A 19,091-nucleotide genomic window follows, 5' to 3' on the forward strand; every position below is an offset into this window, starting at 1 on the left:
AATGTAATTGTATTATTAGTTAAAATATAAAATTTGTATTGATTGTTATTTAAATTGTATTATATTGTATCATTTAATTATCGTTAGGTAACAACGAAAAGACTCGTTGTTCGATTTGTTTTGTTGTTTTTTTTAGATTTGTCATCAAATTATGGAAACATCATAAGTGACATTATATAACTCCAAACATGTCATACTCTAAAAAGGAATTATATTTATTCCTTGTCATATTTTTCCATATCTTTCTATAATATATGTATTAACATTCAGATATTTTATAACCTATTCGATAAAACTTCTGAAAGCTAAAAATATTTCCTTAGAAAAAGTTAGAAAATTGAGATATTTGATCAAGCTTTTATCAAAAAAAATAAAATTATTAAGTGCTTTTCAGTGTCAATATAAGTTGCTTTTCAAATATTGAAAACATATTATCCAAAAATATAACCTTAATCAAGAATAAATAGTTATTTTAATATCGGGAAATTTTTTTTTTCTCAAAATAAGCTACTCTCTAAAAGTTACACTTGCAACAAAAACTAAAATACTTTCCAAAATGTTTAGAGTCCGAGTTTTGTGCAACAGATATAGTTTTACTAGATATTTTAATATTAATAATAACAAATATGCCAAAAATGAATTAAAAGATCTCGAAAAGTAGAAGAAAAAGTTGATGAATGAATCACGTTACACATGAGAGAGAGAACCAGACAAGTAGACGAGTACGACAACGGATTAATACCCCCTCCCCCATTCTCTTCTCTCTCGCTCGTTGCTTCCTTATTTTGTCTGTAACGTTCTCGTTTATCTACCGCAATTCTATAGATTTCGATTGGAGGGTTTATCTTCCATCGATCCGATCGTGAATTCACCATATTTACTTACTTCACTCTCCTACAATGCCGTCGCTCTTTGGAGGTCCTCTCACTACATTTGAAGATTCTGAAAAGGAGAGTGAGTATGGTTACGTCAGAAAGGTATTACTATTTTCATTTGAGATTCAATTTGGTTGGAGTACGAGCTTTTACTCAAGTTGTTTCAATTTATGTGATACTTTTGCTCCTCGAAAGTCAGTCGCAATGATAATTTTTTAAGCTAATTTGGATTAGATCAACTAGTGTATATTAAAATTAAAATTTCACGTAGTTTGAACCACGAGAAGTAAAAGTGACACTGCTTCATTTTGCTAACCATGGAAATCATAGCACTAATAGTGTTGTATATTAGTTGGATCAGTTTCACTTTTCTAACCATGGAAATTATTTGGAAGGACATGCTTTTACAGTATTTTTAATTTTTATTTGCGAATACATTTTCTCTAAATGCTGAACTTGGTAATGCAACTGTTTGGACTTTGCTTTAACGAACCTTTTTTTTAAAAGTAAGAAGGTTTTAAAGTCGATCATTGGTTAAACAGTTTGTCGCTTTATTGTTCATGACTCATGAGTTAATAAGCGTTAAATCAATTGAATTTCTCTTTCTTTCTACTATGATTACTGTAGTTGCTGTTAATCATTAGGTAATAGTACATCTTAATTTTTTTTTTGCCTGTGCACTTGCATCTGTTCACTGTTTACTTGATTTGGTGATTGTTAGTTTCCTATGAGAAAAGTAGAGCCTTTCATTGTTAGATTTTTTTATTTAGCTTTTCTATTTTGCATACGATGTAGATGATCATGCTGATGTGGGATTATCGGTTACCAAGTTTCTGTCTTGGTTTTGTGCTCATTGAATGAAGTTTTGTGCCCTATGTTATCGGTTCTCCAACTCCAAAGTAAAAGTTGCCATTGCTAGCTCTAACAACTTATGTTATTGCCTGCAAATTGTGCCTATTCCTACAGGTGTCTGGACCAGTGGTTGTTGCAGATGGAATGGCTGGGGCTGCCATGTATGAACTTGTTCGTGTCGGACATGACAATCTTATTGGTGAAATTATTAGGCTGGAAGGAGATTCTGCTACAATTCAGGGTATATTATTTAATTTTTTTATTCCTGCTAATGACAACTCTCTCCCTACCAGCATCCCTGGATTGTTGTATCTCTTCCATTTCTATTTATTCCTTCTTGATTGTTTGTAAAGGGAGTTATGTACTAGCTTTGATTCCCATAATCAGACTTGAATTGAAGTTTCAAACAAGGTTTATTTGTTATGATCTTCTTTCTTGCAGTCTATGAAGAAACAGCTGGGCTGATGGTGAATGATCCTGTCTTACGTACACGCAAGGTAAAAAAAATAAAAATACTTCTTATCAGTTTTATTGTTTTGTTTTAACTGTTGGAATATTGAATTTGAAATAGGTAAATTGATGTGTATTCAAATTGCAGCCCCTGTCAGTAGAGCTTGGTCCTGGAATCTTGGGAAACATCTTCGATGGTATTCAGGTTATTATCTGATGATGTCCTGCAATTTTTCTCTGAAATTCTGTACTGAAGCTTGTCTGATATAGATTATTGCAGCTCCATTTGAATGCGTAATTTGTTTTTGTATGTTTGTTTTGTCAATAATGCAGAGGCCACTGAAGACAATCGCAAAAAGATCTGGGGATGTCTATATCCCTCGAGGTGTATCTGTTCCAGCCCTTGACAAGGATATACTCTGGGAATTTGAGCCTAAGAAAATAGGTATTTTCTTGCCTTTGACTCCGTGTCATGTTGGAGTTTGAGTTATCTTCGTCAGGAACTGTACTTTCATCATTGATGACTCTGCTCACAATAATATATCTGGTGCCAGGCGAGGGAGATATCTTAACAGGTGGAGATCTGTATGCTGTAAGTTTGATAGAACTGAATTTCTTCTAAAGAAATTTGTTGAGTCCTTCTCCAAAACTGTATTCAAGTATCTTCCTTTGTATTTGAATCTCTTCTTGATTCTTTCTTTTCGCAGAATGTCTTTGAAAACAGCTTAATGGAACATCATGTTGCACTTCCTCCAGATGCAATGGGAAAAATTACTTACATTGCTCCTGCTGGTCATTACTCTTTGAAGGTTCGTGAATACTCATTAAACTGCAAGCATATATACACTTAGTACATTCATGCTTTAATGCAAAAAATTGTTGCATGTCAATGAAGCATGTCTAGAGAATGGAGAACTTTTCCACCAATTGTGGCGTATGTTAGAACTGGTTCCTGTACCAAGGGTTCAGGAAAAGGACCAGTTATCTATTTTTCTTGCTTTTCTTTAAACTTGTAAAAGAAGGGAAGATAGATATCAATTCCTTTTCCTGAACTTAGGTCCTTAATGCATGTTATTGTTTCTGCTAGCTATGTCTTCTTATTTTATTGTTATACACATACACACATTACTTAAGTTTGGTTATGAGGATATTTATTCGCTCAATATATTTTGTTGTATTTATGTTCTTAATTTGGTAATGTATTTATACTTCTTTTAAATTTGAGAAGTGGTAGATAGGTGTAGACTATAAGTTGTCGACTTGCTGCATCATTTGCATCGAATTGAAGCATAAAACAAGATATTGCAAGCAATGCATCAACTTTAGTAATCGGGGGATGTGATGGATTCCTCTTCTCGTGGATCATGCAGGATACTGTTCTTGAGCTCGAGTTTCAAGGTGTCAAAAAGCAGTTCACTATGCTTCAGGTCATTGACACGCTAGTCACATAGGATTCTTCAATTGCCTTTTACTTTGTTATTCTAGCAGTTTCAGCACTGGATTCTGACATTAATTTGCATATATATATATATATAGAGTTGGCCTGTGCGTACACCTAGGCCGGTTGCTGCAAAGTTAGCTGCTGATACTCCTCTTCTTACTGGACAGGTAATTAGTGCATAGAATGTTGTTGGATTTCGTAATTCATGTATAGAATCTTGGACATCTTCTCTATAATTTCTCTATTTCATGTCAGCGTGTTCTTGATGCTCTGTTCCCTTCAGTGCTTGGGGGTACTTGTGCTATACCAGGTGCATTTGGCTGCGGTAAAACAGTGATTAGTCAAGCTCTTTCCAAGGTGAGTTTCTTTTTGCTTTATTTTTTACTTTTTACTTTAATCTCAGATCTACAGTTAGATGTTTATACTTGTTACACTTCTCCAGTTCATCTGATTCATGTTGATTAATGAATGCAGTACTCTAACTCAGACACTGTGGTCTATGTTGGTTGTGGGGAAAGAGGGAATGAAATGGCCGAGGTATGATCTTTTGAATCTGTTTTGTGAGCTCTTTATTATTATCACGAGATGAATAACATATAGTAGTTAATTTCAGGTGCTAATGGATTTTCCTCAATTGACAATGACATTGCCTGATGGACGTGAAGAGTCTGTCATGAAACGTACCACACTTGTTGCTAATACTTCAAACATGCCTGTGGCTGCTCGTGAAGCCTCAATCTATACAGGTTGCTACTTTTTTTAATTTTCTAACTTTCGTGGTACTTGGCAATTCATTAGAGAAGCGCCTTAATTAACTGAAAGAAGCCAAGTACAATAAGTACATTTTACTTAGCTTCAGGATTTTTAATGCTGATATGATTTTATTCCTCACTGTACCCCCCATTGAAACAATATGAAAGATAAGTACATTAAATGTTCCACTCTCTGCTCTTATTACCTTCATGTTTGATATGCACAACAGTTTCTGCTTGCTTTGCATTTCTGGTTTAAGTGTCAACTCGTTTCAAATAAAGCAAATGTGCCTTACAACATGTTAGTTCTTATCTTTAATCTCTTGATAAGTAATACAACATAGTAGCTCTTGACTTTTTATCAATATCATTTTCAGGCATTACTATAGCGGAATATTTCAGAGACATGGGCTACAATGTGAGCATGATGGCAGATTCTACATCTCGTTGGGCCGAAGCTTTACGTGAAATTTCAGGTCGACTGGTCAGTATTTACTCTTTCTATTGCCACAAAGTCCATTAGCCTGTCTATTGCAGCAGGTCAAATATCCTCTTTCTCTTTTCGGCAAAGCTTTCTGTTACTGTTTGGTTGCTCGTATTATGTTTGGCATTGTCATAAACTTATTCATTATAGTACCCAACCAATTTACAAAACATCAGTGCTACTTCTGTAACTTATTCATTATGTTACCAACTAATTTGCAATTATGTGCGATCTCAACAGAATCACGTGTGAATGGAAATATTGGAAATATTATAGGGTTCTAACTTCTAACTAACTCTTGAGTTTCTATAAAGCATTTTGCATTTTGCATGAGTTTCAGATTCAGATAAGTTAGCTTCTCGAATAAGACAAAGGGAATCTTTTTCCTTCTTGTTAGCCCATTTGAACTGGTTGTTTAAGAGAGACTACGTTGAAATTATGTATCCTCTTTGCAATTTTGTCAGAAGGAACTTTTGGTATCTCCTTTTAGCTTTTCTCCTTCCCAATTTCTTTGTGTTCGACTGTGGCTAGACTTTTTGTACTCATTGCAGTTCTCTATTCTGTGGTTTCACTGTTTTTCTTTTCAGGAATCAATGAAGATTAATTTCCTTGCCTTTTCCCCTTTTCATGGAGTTCCTTTATTTTTGTATAATTTCTAGTGTTTCTCAGTAATCATATTTTGAACTTTTGGGCAGCCTATTTAGTCAGTTAGTCATACTGATGATGAAAAGGAAACTTTTTGTGTTATTTTCTTTCTTGGGTGCTCTATTCTCTTATTTCATTTCTTAACAGACATTCCTTTCTGCATATGGCTTTCTTGCTGTGTAATCGAGTTTTCACAACAGGGGCAATGCCTAAAAGCATGCTTTCTTGGATTATATAAAACCTATCATACAGTATTGTGAAAATGATTGTCTTCCCAATCTGGAGCAAAGTGCTTTGTATTGTCTTATTTTAACATACACTATGCACTTTTCAGGCAGAGATGCCTGCAGACAGTGGATATCCTGCTTATCTTGCTGCACGTTTGGCATCTTTTTATGAACGTGCTGGTAAAGTTAAATGTCTTGGTGGACCTGAGAGAAATGGGAGTGTGACAATTGTTGGTGCTGTTTCTCCTCCTGGAGGAGATTTCTCAGATCCTGTTACATCTGCAACCCTGGGTATTGTTCAGGTTGGTCAAGCCACAGATCAACCCTATTGGAAGTTTCTTTTCTTCAGGTTTCTCTAATATTTTCCTTTTCCAGGTCTTCTGGGGACTGGACAAGAAATTGGCTCAGAGGAAACACTTTCCTTCTGTAAATTGGCTTATTTCCTATTCAAAATACTCAGGGGTATGTTGTTTAGATGTTCGTTTTGATTTTGTTTATATAGCCAAACGTGCTCATCAGCCACCTTTTGCTGCTTCTATTCATTGATCAGATACTGCTACTCACTGACGCGAGTTTTCTATTTCCAGGCCTTGGAGTCCTTTTATGAGAAGTTTGATCCTGATTTTATCACCATAAGGACAAAAGCCCGTGAGGTTCTGCAAAGGGAGGATGACCTAAATGAAATTGTGCAAGTATGTGCTTATGATGCCTCTTTTTTAACCTTTTAACATTTCTTCTCGAGTTGTATGTTGTAAAGAGCAGCTCATCAGCACAGTCTTGACTATGAGGAGAAGTTTTTCCTGTCTTCAAACTCATGATTGTTGATAAGGACAAATTGTTCATGACTTGACTATTTCCTAGTGCTATCCGTCTTCCTTGTTCATAATCCTGTGGCCATCTTCATTATTGCCTTTTCACTTGGAGGCAGATAGGACAGTGAGCCAACCTTTTAAATTGGATAAAGTTACTGAGCTAGTCATATCACGTCTCTTTCTTACCACCATTATTACTAGTAGGCGACCTTTTCTCCCATTTCTTCCATCTTTTTCCAGATGTCAACTCAGGTCATCAACATACGCTCCACTTAAATTGCCTTCGTGGAAAAGCAGCGAGTGCATATTGATCCCTGAATCTATTTCTAACGTCTTTTCGAGTCTTCCTGGTTCATGACCTCAGCAACTTTTTGGACAATCATGATCTCATTTGGTTAAGAGATCTATGTTTGTTACTCTCTTTTGAGGTAAACTGGCTGCACTAAGATAAGGAGGGAAACTAATTCTGTATTCTGCCTGGAGACCAGGACTGTCTCCAGTCTCTTAGATACGTGATGGCTCAGTAGTTGGTATATCACTTCAATTGTGTCGTGGTATCAGCTGTCACTTTAGGGAGTTGTTGGTTCTTTAGATCTAGGCTTTCAGTTGGATTGCATAGCAAAGTTAACACTCAGTGCTGCTGTGTGCTAAAACAGCTTTTAGCCTCTCAGAGCAGACAAAACATTTCTTCTCAATTACCCTGCTCCTGTCCAACCATTTTCTTTTTCCCCTCAGACCTCAGTGGTCTACAGGAAGTAGACACAGCTGTAATTGATATATTGCTGTTTGTTTTCTGCAGCTTGTTGGTAAAGATGCTCTAGCTGAAACAGATAAAATCACTTTGGAAACTGCAAAGCTTTTGAGGGAGGACTACCTTGCACAAAATGCATTTACTCCGTAAGTGTGAAAATAGTCTACCATAGTATGCTTGTTAATTGCGATTGTTATGATCTCACATTCATTTTCTTTGGTAACAGATACGACAAATTCTGTCCTTTCTACAAGTCTGTTTGGATGTTACGGAATATTATCCATTTCTATAACTTAGCCAACCAGGTATAGTAATCTGGCTATTGATACATCATACATGTCTTTTTAGTGTTGGGGTGCCCTTCTATCGTTTATAAAGATAAGCACTTCTATTACCCATTTTTACTCACCTGTTTTATTCTCTCATGCTCATATTTTCTTTTGTCACTCTTTAGTTAAGATATACCTGTGTTATTTTCATGCTCGCATTTCCTTTTACCGCTCTTCATCTAGGGATGAATAAGATTCAAACTTCTGAGAGTGGTTATTGATTACAATAACTAAGAGAAACTTATACCATGGTATTTGCTTGTGACATTTGGGTGTATCATCTTCTGCACAGGCCGTTGAACGAGGAGCTGGTATGGATGGCCAGAAGATTACCTACACTCTCATTAAGCATCGACTAGGGGATTTGTTCTACCGTTTGGTGTAAGTAACTCCCAAGAATATGGACTTTGTTATGTGGTATCATAATAAAGAGACAGATTTTATCGTGCTTCCAGTCTTGTCCTTTGCCTCCCCCATCCCCTACTCTTCTTTTTCTTTGCCTTTTGAGCCTCCATTCTTTTGCAGGTCCCAAAAATTTGAGGATCCAGCCGAAGGAGAGGATGCTTTGGTAGCCAAGTTTAAGAAGCTTCATGATGATTTGACTGCTGGTTTCCGCAACCTTGAGGATGAAACTCGGTAAGTCCTCATTTCAGTTGATGTATTCCAGTTCTTGGACGGGTCCAACCAGCTCCAAAGTAGCGTTTTCGCTGAATCAGTTGTGTGCTGTTGTCCACGCTGAAATGGTCGTTTGGATCCTAGAGTTGGATAAGTAAAAATGGGAAGGTGCTTGGCTCGGCGCCTTAAATTTGTTGTTTAGTTGGTGTAACTCAATTTATTTTAGTAACACGGTAAGTTAAGGGGTCGTTTAGGTGAATTTATACAGTTTCAGTCCTCTCTTTATCATCAGACTTGAAAATTAAAGGTGACAGCAAAGTGTACCTAAGCATTCTTATCACTTGGGTATGTAGCGCACTGGTCTTCGTTTTGTTGTTATCAGATGTGCAATAACTTGTAATAAAGGTCTATAATGCATGTTTCTGGAATTTGTTGTCCTCGATTAGACTTTGCAAATTTAACCATAGGGTTGATTGAAAGTTGAAACCTTTGACCTCTGTGCACCTTCTCAATCGCCATGATTAGAAATTGCTATTCATGTCCTTTGAAATAAGTCACTGTTCAATCACGATGAGATTGCATGAATTTGGAAGGTTTGATATGGGAATTACAATGTCAATCATAATGGAATATTGGGAGACCAAAGTGGACTTGATCTCAACTAATTTCAGACACAGCAAATAACAAGATCATAAGACCCAGAGCTTGTGTAAGTACTGGGTGTTTATACCAAGCTAATAAATGCAATACATGACCCCTTCTAAAGAAAAGAACCATGCAAACGTTTTCATCAGCTTTCAGTCTTACTCATCGTGTATGAGTTTGTAACATATTCACTGATTCAATTAAAAAAACTGTCATTCAATCATAGGTATGCAACTCTTGCTGATCTCTGCATTCGAGTTGCAGTGCTTTCCTATCAAACCAAGTTAAAGCTATGCTCTGCCCTGACAGATACTAGTAAATATATTCGTAATGCTGCCACAGTTAGAAATTCTTCGAGCTGCTATAACATATAAGTCAGTGCAAAAAGGCAGTCATCTTGACAGAGATCAAACTGAACTTTGACAATGAAGAAGGCACAAGCAATTTTTCTTGTCAATTGAACTTCCATCTTATTCTTTGTCCCATGCTGTGCTGAGAGCTTATCAAGGCTCCGCCATACGCGACGGGGAGCTACATTTTACATTTATTCACTTCTCTCAAACTTACACATGTATAATTGGAACATCCCATCAAGAAGCATTTCTTACTTTGTTATCAAATGCAAACGACCAGATTTGCTATTAAATTTGTGCAACCTACATAAATATATGGCTACTTCCATCCAATTAGAACGTTTAGTTAACTTCTCAGGTTAAACATAAGTAAATTGATAACTAGGATAGCAGAGGAGAAATTTGCTAGGAGCTCCAATCCGATCCAACAATAGACAAACAGGCAATTACTAGGAGCTCCCGTTCAATCGAACAATCAGTAAATTGGCAACACAGGAAGAGACTAAAGAAATGCACTTGCTTCCTTTCCCACTCTCACCATGAAATACAGGTTCTGTTTCTCTTGCAACAAAGAAAAAGACAATCTGAGCTCTTGGCTATTGCCCAAGTATAGAAAAGGTAAGAACAAGAAGCAAATAATGGACAACCAAAATTTATTTCAAGTATTTACAAAAGCTGATATTATATGATAACATTACAATAACTAGGGCATATCCAACTCCGCTTCCTAATGAGGTTAAGGTGTGACCTAAAAAACGGAAACATAGCAAAGAGCTAGCTTGTATTCAGAAATACCCATTACCTTAAACCAGGAAATTTGGATTAGTGCAAAACAAAATAAACCTACACTGTACATTCGACAAGATACTACTCTTTTAGTAGAAAAGAAATATGACAGGAAGCTTATATGTACATATTCCAGCTTGGAAATGCTTCCCCAATACTCTCTGTTCAGCTACATTATGTACAGAAATTTGTAAACCTGCAAATACAAGAAGAGACATTTGAGTAACTTGCAACAGCCACCCCAGTGGCCACTGTGGAATTCTATACAAAGGCATAAGACAGATCTCGAGGCATTCGTAGAATACAAGTGTGTGCATAGGTCTACCAAACACTAACTGAATCAAGAATGAGTTCAGCAAAAGATAACAAGATGTTTTACGATGTGCAACCTAACCCTCCAAGCTAATGAGGACTAAAATTTGCATGTGGCCATTTCGACAGTAATTCTTAAGCTCTAACCCACCTTAACAATGGCAATGGAGAACCAGTTGCTTTCCCCATTCATGCCCATGCTTGCATTTAAACTTCCTCGTCCTCAGACTGGATTTCTTTTTTGGCCACATTACACTTGTCTGAAACAGCAAAAATAAAAAAAAATGAGACAGTGAGAGAGAGTACATGAGCAAACTTGTCCCCTGACTGTAACAAAAATAATAGTTAATTGTATAGAACAGCCTTAGGTTCATGATAAAACACTTGCACAAATTTTGTACCTTCAAGAGAAACAACAATGTTCTAGCGCATATATTATCATGAACAAATCAACCAGACTCTTGAAAATGCCAGATGGTTAAACCATTTTTTCACAAAAGTACAAGAGAAACAAAATAATACTCTCTATTCCATTTTATGTGACCCTATTGACTGAAAAAGGATTTAGCAAAAGAAAGGTAACACTTTTGAAACATGTGGTCTTAAACCTACTGTAACATTTGTGTAAACCATAAAAGCTTGGTATTAAGTGGAGAGAAAAAATAAAGAACGCAGCCCAATGATGATTCAAACGGCACATAAGGCAATCATTATACATAAACAGCATTGGGATAACTCTAACTCAGGGAGATCTCTTCAAACTACAAGTGCTCCAAAACAACACAAATGTATCCTATGTGAGATTATCAACGAAACTTCTTTGAGGGATAGTTCTCTCTTTTGTTGAATAAAGGAAAGCTCTATGGCCAGGGTCAGACTTTCTACACATACCACACTGCACTAATCAGACAGGGTAACAGTGCAGTACATTTTTATCATCACACAATAGAACTTCTGCCTAGCTCAACAAACATGCCGCAGTGAAACCAAATTGCAGATAGCAAGCAGAATAGCATACTGGAACAACAGAGGGAAGCAACTTCTCCTCAACGGAACCAAAAAAGGGTTGGACAAGGACCACAGCTATACAAAGCCCCTATCTACAAATGATTAAGTCATGCACATAAGACGCTCAAAATTATATCTCAGTTCCGGTAAAACATCCTAATCCCATCCAGCAAACGCAGCAGTAATTTAATCACCCTCCCCTGCAGTAAGAAAATCGAACGCACGATCTTTCCAGACATATAGATCTCCTATGAGTCGAATTCAGGATCCATTAAAATGAAAATCAAGGTCGACTATATGCAATTGTTGCGATTAATGTAAAGCAAGAAAATTCATCATGAAACACGAAGGAAAGGTCCAGACATAGAGATCTCCTATGAGTCGAATTCAGGATCCATTAAAATGAAAATCAAGGTCGACTATATCCAATTGTTGCGATTAATGTACAACTTCGCAAGAAAATTCATCATGAAATACGAAGGAAAGGTAGAGTGTTAAGTACCATCATCAAGATAGAAATTAGATGAAGGCCAGCCACGGAACGTAGCGAGAGACATAATTTCCTCTTCCGTGAGCGTATTAGCGAGCTTGTGAACGAGATCAGCAACACCGTATGAACTACGTCGAGGTGGAACCCAGTAAGATGCACCAGGACGGAACGGAAGCCAATCGGGAGCCGATCGCCGTACTATGATCCGGTGAATCGCTTCCTCAATCCTCTGCACCGCCAGCGCCTCCGCCTCTGTCTCCGGGGTGTCAGATCCGGTGTTCCTGTCGGCCTGAGTGGACTCGCTCCTAGAAGCTACCCGTAGCAGAGCATTTCGGGTGGTGTATGAGGCGGTGACGGTGGTGGTTCGGATCAAATTTAGGGCTTGAGCGATGGAGCGGGCCATTAGAAATGAGAGGAATTAGGCAATTGTATAAATAGATAAGCAAATACCGATAAGGAAGGAACGAGGAACTTTCGCTTTTTGGGGATTGCCGGTAATTTGACGCAAGAAAAGGGCTTCCGGTCAATTTATTAGAGCAAAATTTTGGCGGTGTATAAATTGGGCTGGGCTTAACTACATTTCTTGGGCCGATATCTTTGTCGAAGACTTTGATATCATTAAGGGACATTTTATTAGTGAAAATTAAATAATAGAAAAATATAATTTTATTAATATATGTGAAATTATATGGGTGTGTTGTTATTGTTGTGGTGTGTTTGATATATGTTGAACTAAAAATAAGATAATATTATATTGGTGTTAAATAAAGTCATTGGGGCAAAGACTATTTAACTATACAGAAAAAACTCATACCCAACTCCAAATCAATTGGTGACAACCTTGACAAACCATAACTTCTAGAAAACTTGGTCTTGTGTCTGATTTTTTCATATTGGATAATCGTATATCCGAAGGATATATTCAAAAAGTTCAAAGTTATTTGATGATAATTAACGTTTCAATCACTATCAAACTTAATATTCAACTTTTCATCTAATCACAATTTATCGTTATGATTTTATTCTTATAATGTGTGAGATTAGCAAAATCAATTATAACAAGATTATTTTATACATATGCCTTTTATTGATATAAAATGTGTGAGATTCACGAAATCCATTATAACAAAATTATTATATAGATAATGCCTTCTTTCCATTGTCGTAGATCAAATGATACAATATATACAAGGTTAAAATGTAAAAATGAGAAGAAATGTTTATATTGGGCCCAACCCATTAGTCGCTTCACATATAAGCATTGAGAAGTAATTTTATTTTTTTCACTATACGCATCTACAGAAAGAGAAAGTCAAATACTCCGGGAAGACTGACAGAGCAACCACAACTACAAGGGGATTAGGGTTTCAGATCTCAGCAAAAAACTTGCCGGAAAAATGGCTTTGAGAAATTTGTACAAGGAGATGAAGGGATTGAAGCTGAAGGAGGTGCCGGCGCACCTAAAGCCGATGCTCTCAATCGGTTACGCGAAGAATGCTATCAGGAAGGGTTTGGATAACTACCATGCTAAGTACATCGAAACCAGCTCCGTTGATCCTCTTCTCCATGTCTGCTTCGGAGGCATGATATTCTCCTACCTCGTCGCCCTTCCAGAAGAGCGACGTCACCTCGAGCACAAACAGCACGGCGGCGGACATTGATTGTCGCTCCGATTTTCTAAGGTACCCTATAGTTTAACACTGATTATGAGCTCTATCTATGGAATTGCAACTTTTCTGATCCATTTATGTAACGGATCTGTAGGTTAAAGGGACTTATTTAGATGGTCAACGTAATCACCTTATGTTGAGGATGATTTGATCTTATAATTGGATATTGCTAATGCTCTATCTGTAATTATGAAGTTAAGATGAGTTTGTGAGATAAAATATTGGAAAGAGTATTCAGAAATTGCGAAAATCAATGTAAAATTACAACAACATAGCGGTGTATTTGCCCAATTGGAGTTCGGGAGAGGTAGAGTGTACGAACACATAACAAGGCAGTTTGAAAAAGACAACACAGGTAAAACAAGGATAGCAAATAATAGAGAAAGTGTAACATGCCAACAAAGAACTAAAGTATATGTAAATTATTGCCAAGAAATTGTGAAAGTAGTCCTTGGTTGCCATCATTATTTTATAAGTTTATGGTAAATGTAATTCTCTTGTATGAGAATTTGCATTCTAAGCTTTTTGATTAGTAGCAGTGCTGCTTTTGCTGAGCAGAGTGTTCGTTAGATGGGATTCTGGTGCTTAAATGGAGACAACTAATGTCTAGGTTCATGTTCTAGTAGAATGGTATAAAGATGCAACATATAGAATTAAAATTGGGTTGTTGTTGTGGAGAAGTACTAATTCAAGTTTTATGCGATAAGAAGATACTTATCCAAGTGACAACTAAAGCACTTAAGACTGATATGGTTCTTTTTGAAGGGGTCACTGGTCTACATATCAACTGGAGAAAGAGTTTAATGTACCCCCCTATTAATGTAGTCAACAACGTGAGTTGGTTAGCAACAATCCTTGGAGTTGAAGTTGGCACTCTGCCAGCTACATACTTGGGATTACCTTTAGGAGCCAAATCTATGTCCATAGATATATGGAACAATGTGATCGAGAAGTGTGAAAAAAAACTAGCCAGGTGGAAAACACAATACTTGTCTATGGGTGGAAGATTGACACTAATCAATTCAGTACTTGATGCTCTTCCAACTTACATGATGACCCTTTTTCCTATCCCACTAGGGGTCACCAAGAGGCTGGACAGTATTAGAAGGAAATTTTTGTGGCAAGGCAATAAGGAAAAGAAAGGATTTCACTTGGTAAAGTGGAAATCAGTGATAACTGGGAAGAAAAATGGTGGTCTGGGGATTAAGAACCTAAACTTGCAAAGTAAAGCTCTTCAAATGAAATGGTTATGGAAGTATGCAAATGGTAACCAATTGTTGTGGGAAAGGGTGATTGAGGCTAAATATATACCAGAAGACAAATGGATGACCAAAGAGGTGACTACTCCTTATGGAGTCAACCTTTGGAGATCCATTAGGAATCTATGGGATGAAGTGAAGAACAACTCAAAGGTGAAAGTTTTTGATGGGAGAAAGACCATGTTTTGGAAGGATAATTGGCATGAGAAAGGCAACTTGGAAGAGTTATTTCCTGATGTTTTACAACTTAGTTACATTTCAGCAAGGGTTTATAGCAGATTTATGGACACTACAGGGGTGGAATTTCAACTTCAGAAGACATCTAAATGACTGGGAGGTTCAAAGAGTAGCTGATTTTCTTAACACAGTGGAGCCTTTCAATGGACTTCAAACAGGGAATGATGTTCTATGGTGGACAGGAAACAATGGAGGAGTATACAAAGTTAGTAGAGCTTATAAGCTAATGGATCAGACAAACCAACAAATTAAAAATTGGCCATGGAAACAAATATGGAAAAGCAGAATACCCTACAAAGTATCTTGCTTTGTCTGGTAGTTGGCCAATGAAGCAGCTCTTACTCAAGACAATGTCATGAAGAGAGGGATAACCTTATGCTCTAGATGCCTTCTCTGTGGGGAGACTTTAGAGAATGTAAATCATCTGTTTCTACGCTGCAAGTACACTCAACAATTATGGAGGATTTTTTTGAGTCACAAAGGCATCTCCTGGACTATGCCTGGGAAAGTTTCAGAGGCTTTAAAGAGCTGGGAGGAAGCAGGAGTACTGGCAAAAGACAGAGGCAGATGGAGACTTATCCCTGCTTCAATATGGTGGGCAATATGGAAAGAGAGGAACTCTAGGTGTTTTGAGAACATAGAAAATAGTGTGCAGAAAGTGAAGCTCAACTGCATTTTGCTATTATGTTTTTGGTGTAATCAGTTATACTCAAATGATATTGTCTCTATAATTGATGTTTTAGACTCAATTTAGCCATAGAGCAGTAAGAATTTGGGGCTTTTGTATATAAGGTTTCAGTACATGCGTTTTGTGATATAATACAACCTTACCAAGTTCAAAAAAAAAAAGAAGTGAAAAGCGAGTCCCTGTGGAATGGTTGTAAAGAAACAATGTTATATTTTGCACCCCCGGGATTAGTCGGGGCTCAAAGAGACTCGGACACCCGGTGCAAAATCAAAAAAAAAAAAAAAAAAAAAGGAAACAATGTTATATAAGGAATGTTGGGCTTCTAAGGTGAATGTTTAAATGGGTTTGTTGTCATACATGATTACACGAGGTAAAATGAATAGTTTTGACAAGACACATAAAGGATAAGATAAGTGAATATCACACTCACTCTGGAGTATTGAGGTGGTTAAGCCATGTCTATCTTAAATTATCTGACACACCTTAAATAGGTGTGAATTTATGGTTGCTGAAGGCATTGGACATGACAAGTTGGACCTAAATAACATAAAAAGAAAATAGTAATTACAGATAAACTAAGCAAAAAATATAGCATAATAAAAAAAATGGCCAACTAGTTAGAGATTGATGTTTAGTCTTGTTTGTAGGATAAAATTAGTCCAATACTACCTGATGAGCTATTTGTATGTGGGAATAAAGATGTAGATAACTTATGGAGTTGGAAAACTTGAGAATATTAGCACGAGATGTTTCTAAATGAGAGGATAATGGATAGTGAAAATATATTAAGCCAAACCCAGTTAGCTTGGAACTTAAACTTAGACTGTATATGGTCGTAGCTGGTAAGGTGCATGATTGATTTTTTAAGATCAGGATCTGTTGTGGTTGTTGGTGCAAGTTAACTGAAGATGGTCGCAGTGAGACAACTTAACAATGCTGATTAGTATTTCATGCTTGAAAATGCTTTTCTATACATAAGGACCAGGGTCATAAAGAAATGGAGCTATTTGTGGAACCATGAGAATTATATGGCATGTTTTCTTAGAGCAACTATATTTTGGATAATCAAAGTGCTCTTGTCAGGTCATTAGTGTGAATTGTGCATGATGTCCTGACCTCTTATCTTGCTTGGGGGCATATTTGTGGGTCCATGAAAATTGTGTAGCTTGTTTTCTTAGAATAACTAATTTTGGATAATCAAACTAATCTTGTCAGGTTAGTAGTGTGAAACTGTGAATTGTGGATGATGTTCCTGAGCTCTATCTTCGCTTGGGGCATGTCATGTGTATTGTTTGAGCTTGAGAACTAGCTTACTTCATATAATACTCGAAACCAGCTATTGCATACAATTGTATGATACGGCAGTCTCACAACATTATTTATTGTGGCTAGCTTAGTTGTCCAGATATACTAATTGAGTTTGGAAAATGCCCCACTCGTAGGTGAAATGAATATGAATTGAGATTTGAGAATTATGTTTTGAGCACTCTAGTTTACTGTTGATAGGTAGACATATGGACGTACCTTATGCGGTATATTTTAACTCATCCTCTTGCATTCTGTTGACAGATTGATGAATACAGCGAGGACAAACATCTGTCTCTGTTGGTTGCTTTTACCCTCTTTTCAGTAATTGGTGTACCCAGTGAGGCTCATTTGTGCAATACTTGGCTTATTTATTTGGTTTAATAAAATGTAGTCAAATACTTCTTTTCTTCGCCTGTGGGCGGTATAACATGTGCCTTACCAAACAGAGGCTGAATTTGCTTTTTATATGAATCAACGTATTTTGTTCTTCTCCCATTTAAGGTTTTGTCCCGTGCTCATAAACACTTGAAATCCTTTTGTTAGATTTTCCGCCATTTTGATTTTGATTTTTATTGCTTTTTCTCATGACGGATAGTCTTGAAAATTCCAATAGGCACCGAAGGTGTGGCTGGCCTTGCCCATGCGTGATCAGTGATGGGTTGAACTATGATTTTTTTGGTTCAATTCCAAGAGCAGACAAGAACAAAGAGCTCAACTGTTCCAAGTTTTGATGGACATAATTACCCAATATAATGCTATAGAAAATAAGTACCCAATGGAATCAATCGATGATATAATGCTATAGAAAATAGGTTCGAAGGGAGGAGCTCACTCATAATTGTATATCGTGGATTCTTGTGGTTAGACTTGGGGTGGAAGACCAACCAACACTACATATTAGCATGTTTGGAATAAAGCAATTGCTGCTCAGGCTTGTACTATCCATTATATTCCAATTTACACAAGCCTAGGCATAGATGCAGTTGCCTTAGTGACTTCTATATAGAAAAAAATACATGAGATAGCTATGAACAAACCAATGGAAAAACAACACTAATCAAGTGGAAATACCAGTACATACATTATGAAACTAAGCTAAACTTCCAAGGTGCTAATTATTCACATTTATTTTACCAAAAAAAAAAAAAGTTTTACAGCTCATCCGCATCGTGTCCAGGGTCTCTATCTTCAAAAGAAAATGTTCTTTTCATCTTCTTCGCAGTCTTCTGCACTGCTTCCCCTGCTAATTTTGCTGCTGATTTGGCGGATTCTTCTAAGGCCGCTTTACTCTTGTCAAGGCTTTTCAGTACTGCTTCTTTCACCTTTTCACCTGGTGCTGCTCCCCCTTCAGCCCTGGCATGTGCTTCCTGGCTATCTCTGAAACTGCGGATTTAGCTCACAATCAATCACAAACAAATTCTAAAATGGAAATGAAGTCATTTATAGTACAAGATTTTGGTGGAAACTATAACCTGACTTACTCTAGAGTTGGAGGGGAGAAGTAGGCCTTGCCTTGTTTGATTAGTGATTCGAATCTGCTCCAATAATTGGCTGAAGTTTGAGGAAAAGAAGTGGGGAAGGAAAACATTTTCTTGACAGTCTCTATAATAGGAGTCTTACTCTTCACATAGAGTTGTTCTTGAATCTGCTGCTCTTCTTCTTGTCCATCTCCAGCACTGCCAATAGGATAGTGGAAGGATATGGTAAACAACAATAAGAGAAGGAACAAGTAGTAGTAGCTCCCAAGTTGAAGATAATTCTTCATGTTGTTAATGCCAAATGAGTCAAAGTGGCAATGGATAGATCACAAATTATAATAACATGATTAGTAATAGTGCTAATTATACAGCTGTTTCGGGCTTCACCCAAATTGCTATTTTTTTTGTTGGTTGACACGTTTTCACCATCTCTATGGCACACCATACGTGGATGCTCTTGAGCTACCACTTGGCATAGTATTGGGCTGTCGTGTGGCACTCGAGGATTTTCTTTCTTCCTTTTTTCCGCGTCAGAAATATCTTTTGGAAGTTGTCTCCGTGAGGAGTTGTTAGTTCTTTCGCGGCCCTGTTTCGATTTATGTGATATTGTTGAAATAGACATGA

General features: G+C 37.0%; 5 protein-coding genes across 5 annotated transcripts; 3 read left to right on the top strand and 2 right to left on the bottom strand.

Moving 5' to 3' along the window:
- The first annotated feature begins 758 nt into the window (after positions 1–758).
- Positions 759–8,661, top strand: LOC125828171 (V-type proton ATPase catalytic subunit A). Its single transcript, XM_049507495.1, has 20 exons — positions 759–977; positions 1,842–1,968; positions 2,169–2,224; positions 2,326–2,382; positions 2,511–2,622; positions 2,732–2,769; positions 2,885–2,986; positions 3,548–3,604; positions 3,714–3,785; positions 3,874–3,975; positions 4,093–4,155; positions 4,232–4,364; positions 4,748–4,854; positions 5,834–6,028; positions 6,102–6,188; positions 6,314–6,418; positions 7,338–7,435; positions 7,516–7,594; positions 7,911–7,999; positions 8,144–8,661. Exons 1-20 carry the CDS (start codon positions 900–902, stop codon positions 8,256–8,258), a joined length of 1,872 nt encoding a protein of 623 aa, XP_049363452.1. The 5' UTR covers positions 759–899; the 3' UTR covers positions 8,259–8,661.
- Positions 8,662–9,736: 1,075 nt separating this feature from the next.
- Positions 9,737–12,325, bottom strand: LOC125828411 (uncharacterized). The gene is made up of 3 exons (XM_049507713.1): positions 11,840–12,325; positions 10,481–10,589; positions 9,737–10,213 (listed from the first exon to the last, which is right to left on the bottom strand). Exons 1-2 carry the CDS (start codon positions 12,228–12,230, stop codon positions 10,537–10,539), a joined length of 444 nt encoding a protein of 147 aa, XP_049363670.1. The 5' UTR covers positions 12,231–12,325; the 3' UTR covers positions 9,737–10,213; positions 10,481–10,536.
- Positions 12,326–13,157: 832 nt separating this feature from the next.
- Positions 13,158–17,484, top strand: LOC125828423 (uncharacterized). Its single transcript, XM_049507722.1, has 2 exons — positions 13,158–13,509; positions 17,251–17,484. The coding sequence occupies exon 1, from the start codon at positions 13,225–13,227 to the stop codon at positions 13,486–13,488; it is 264 nt and encodes an 87-aa protein (XP_049363679.1). The 5' UTR covers positions 13,158–13,224; the 3' UTR covers positions 13,489–13,509; positions 17,251–17,484.
- LOC125831463 (uncharacterized) lies at positions 14,247–17,370 on the top strand. The gene is made up of 4 exons (XM_049510650.1): positions 14,247–14,909; positions 15,019–15,198; positions 15,313–15,651; positions 17,251–17,370. The coding sequence occupies exons 1-4, from the start codon at positions 14,247–14,249 to the stop codon at positions 17,368–17,370; spliced, it is 1,302 nt and encodes a 433-aa protein (XP_049366607.1).
- Positions 17,485–17,856: 372 nt separating the features above from the next.
- LOC125828400 (uncharacterized) lies at positions 17,857–18,863 on the bottom strand. Its single transcript, XM_049507711.1, has 2 exons — positions 18,471–18,863; positions 17,857–18,372 (listed from the first exon to the last, which is right to left on the bottom strand). The coding sequence occupies exons 1-2, from the start codon at positions 18,752–18,754 to the stop codon at positions 18,141–18,143; spliced, it is 516 nt and encodes a 171-aa protein (XP_049363668.1). The 5' UTR covers positions 18,755–18,863; the 3' UTR covers positions 17,857–18,140.
- Between the last annotated feature and the right edge of the window lie 228 nt (positions 18,864–19,091).

Source organism: Solanum verrucosum, unplaced genomic scaffold (genome assembly GCF_900185275.1).
Source record: "Solanum verrucosum unplaced genomic scaffold, falcon-dt-bn FXZP01000102.1, whole genome shotgun sequence".
In the NCBI taxonomy this organism is placed as follows: Eukaryota; Viridiplantae; Streptophyta; class Magnoliopsida; order Solanales; family Solanaceae; genus Solanum; species Solanum verrucosum.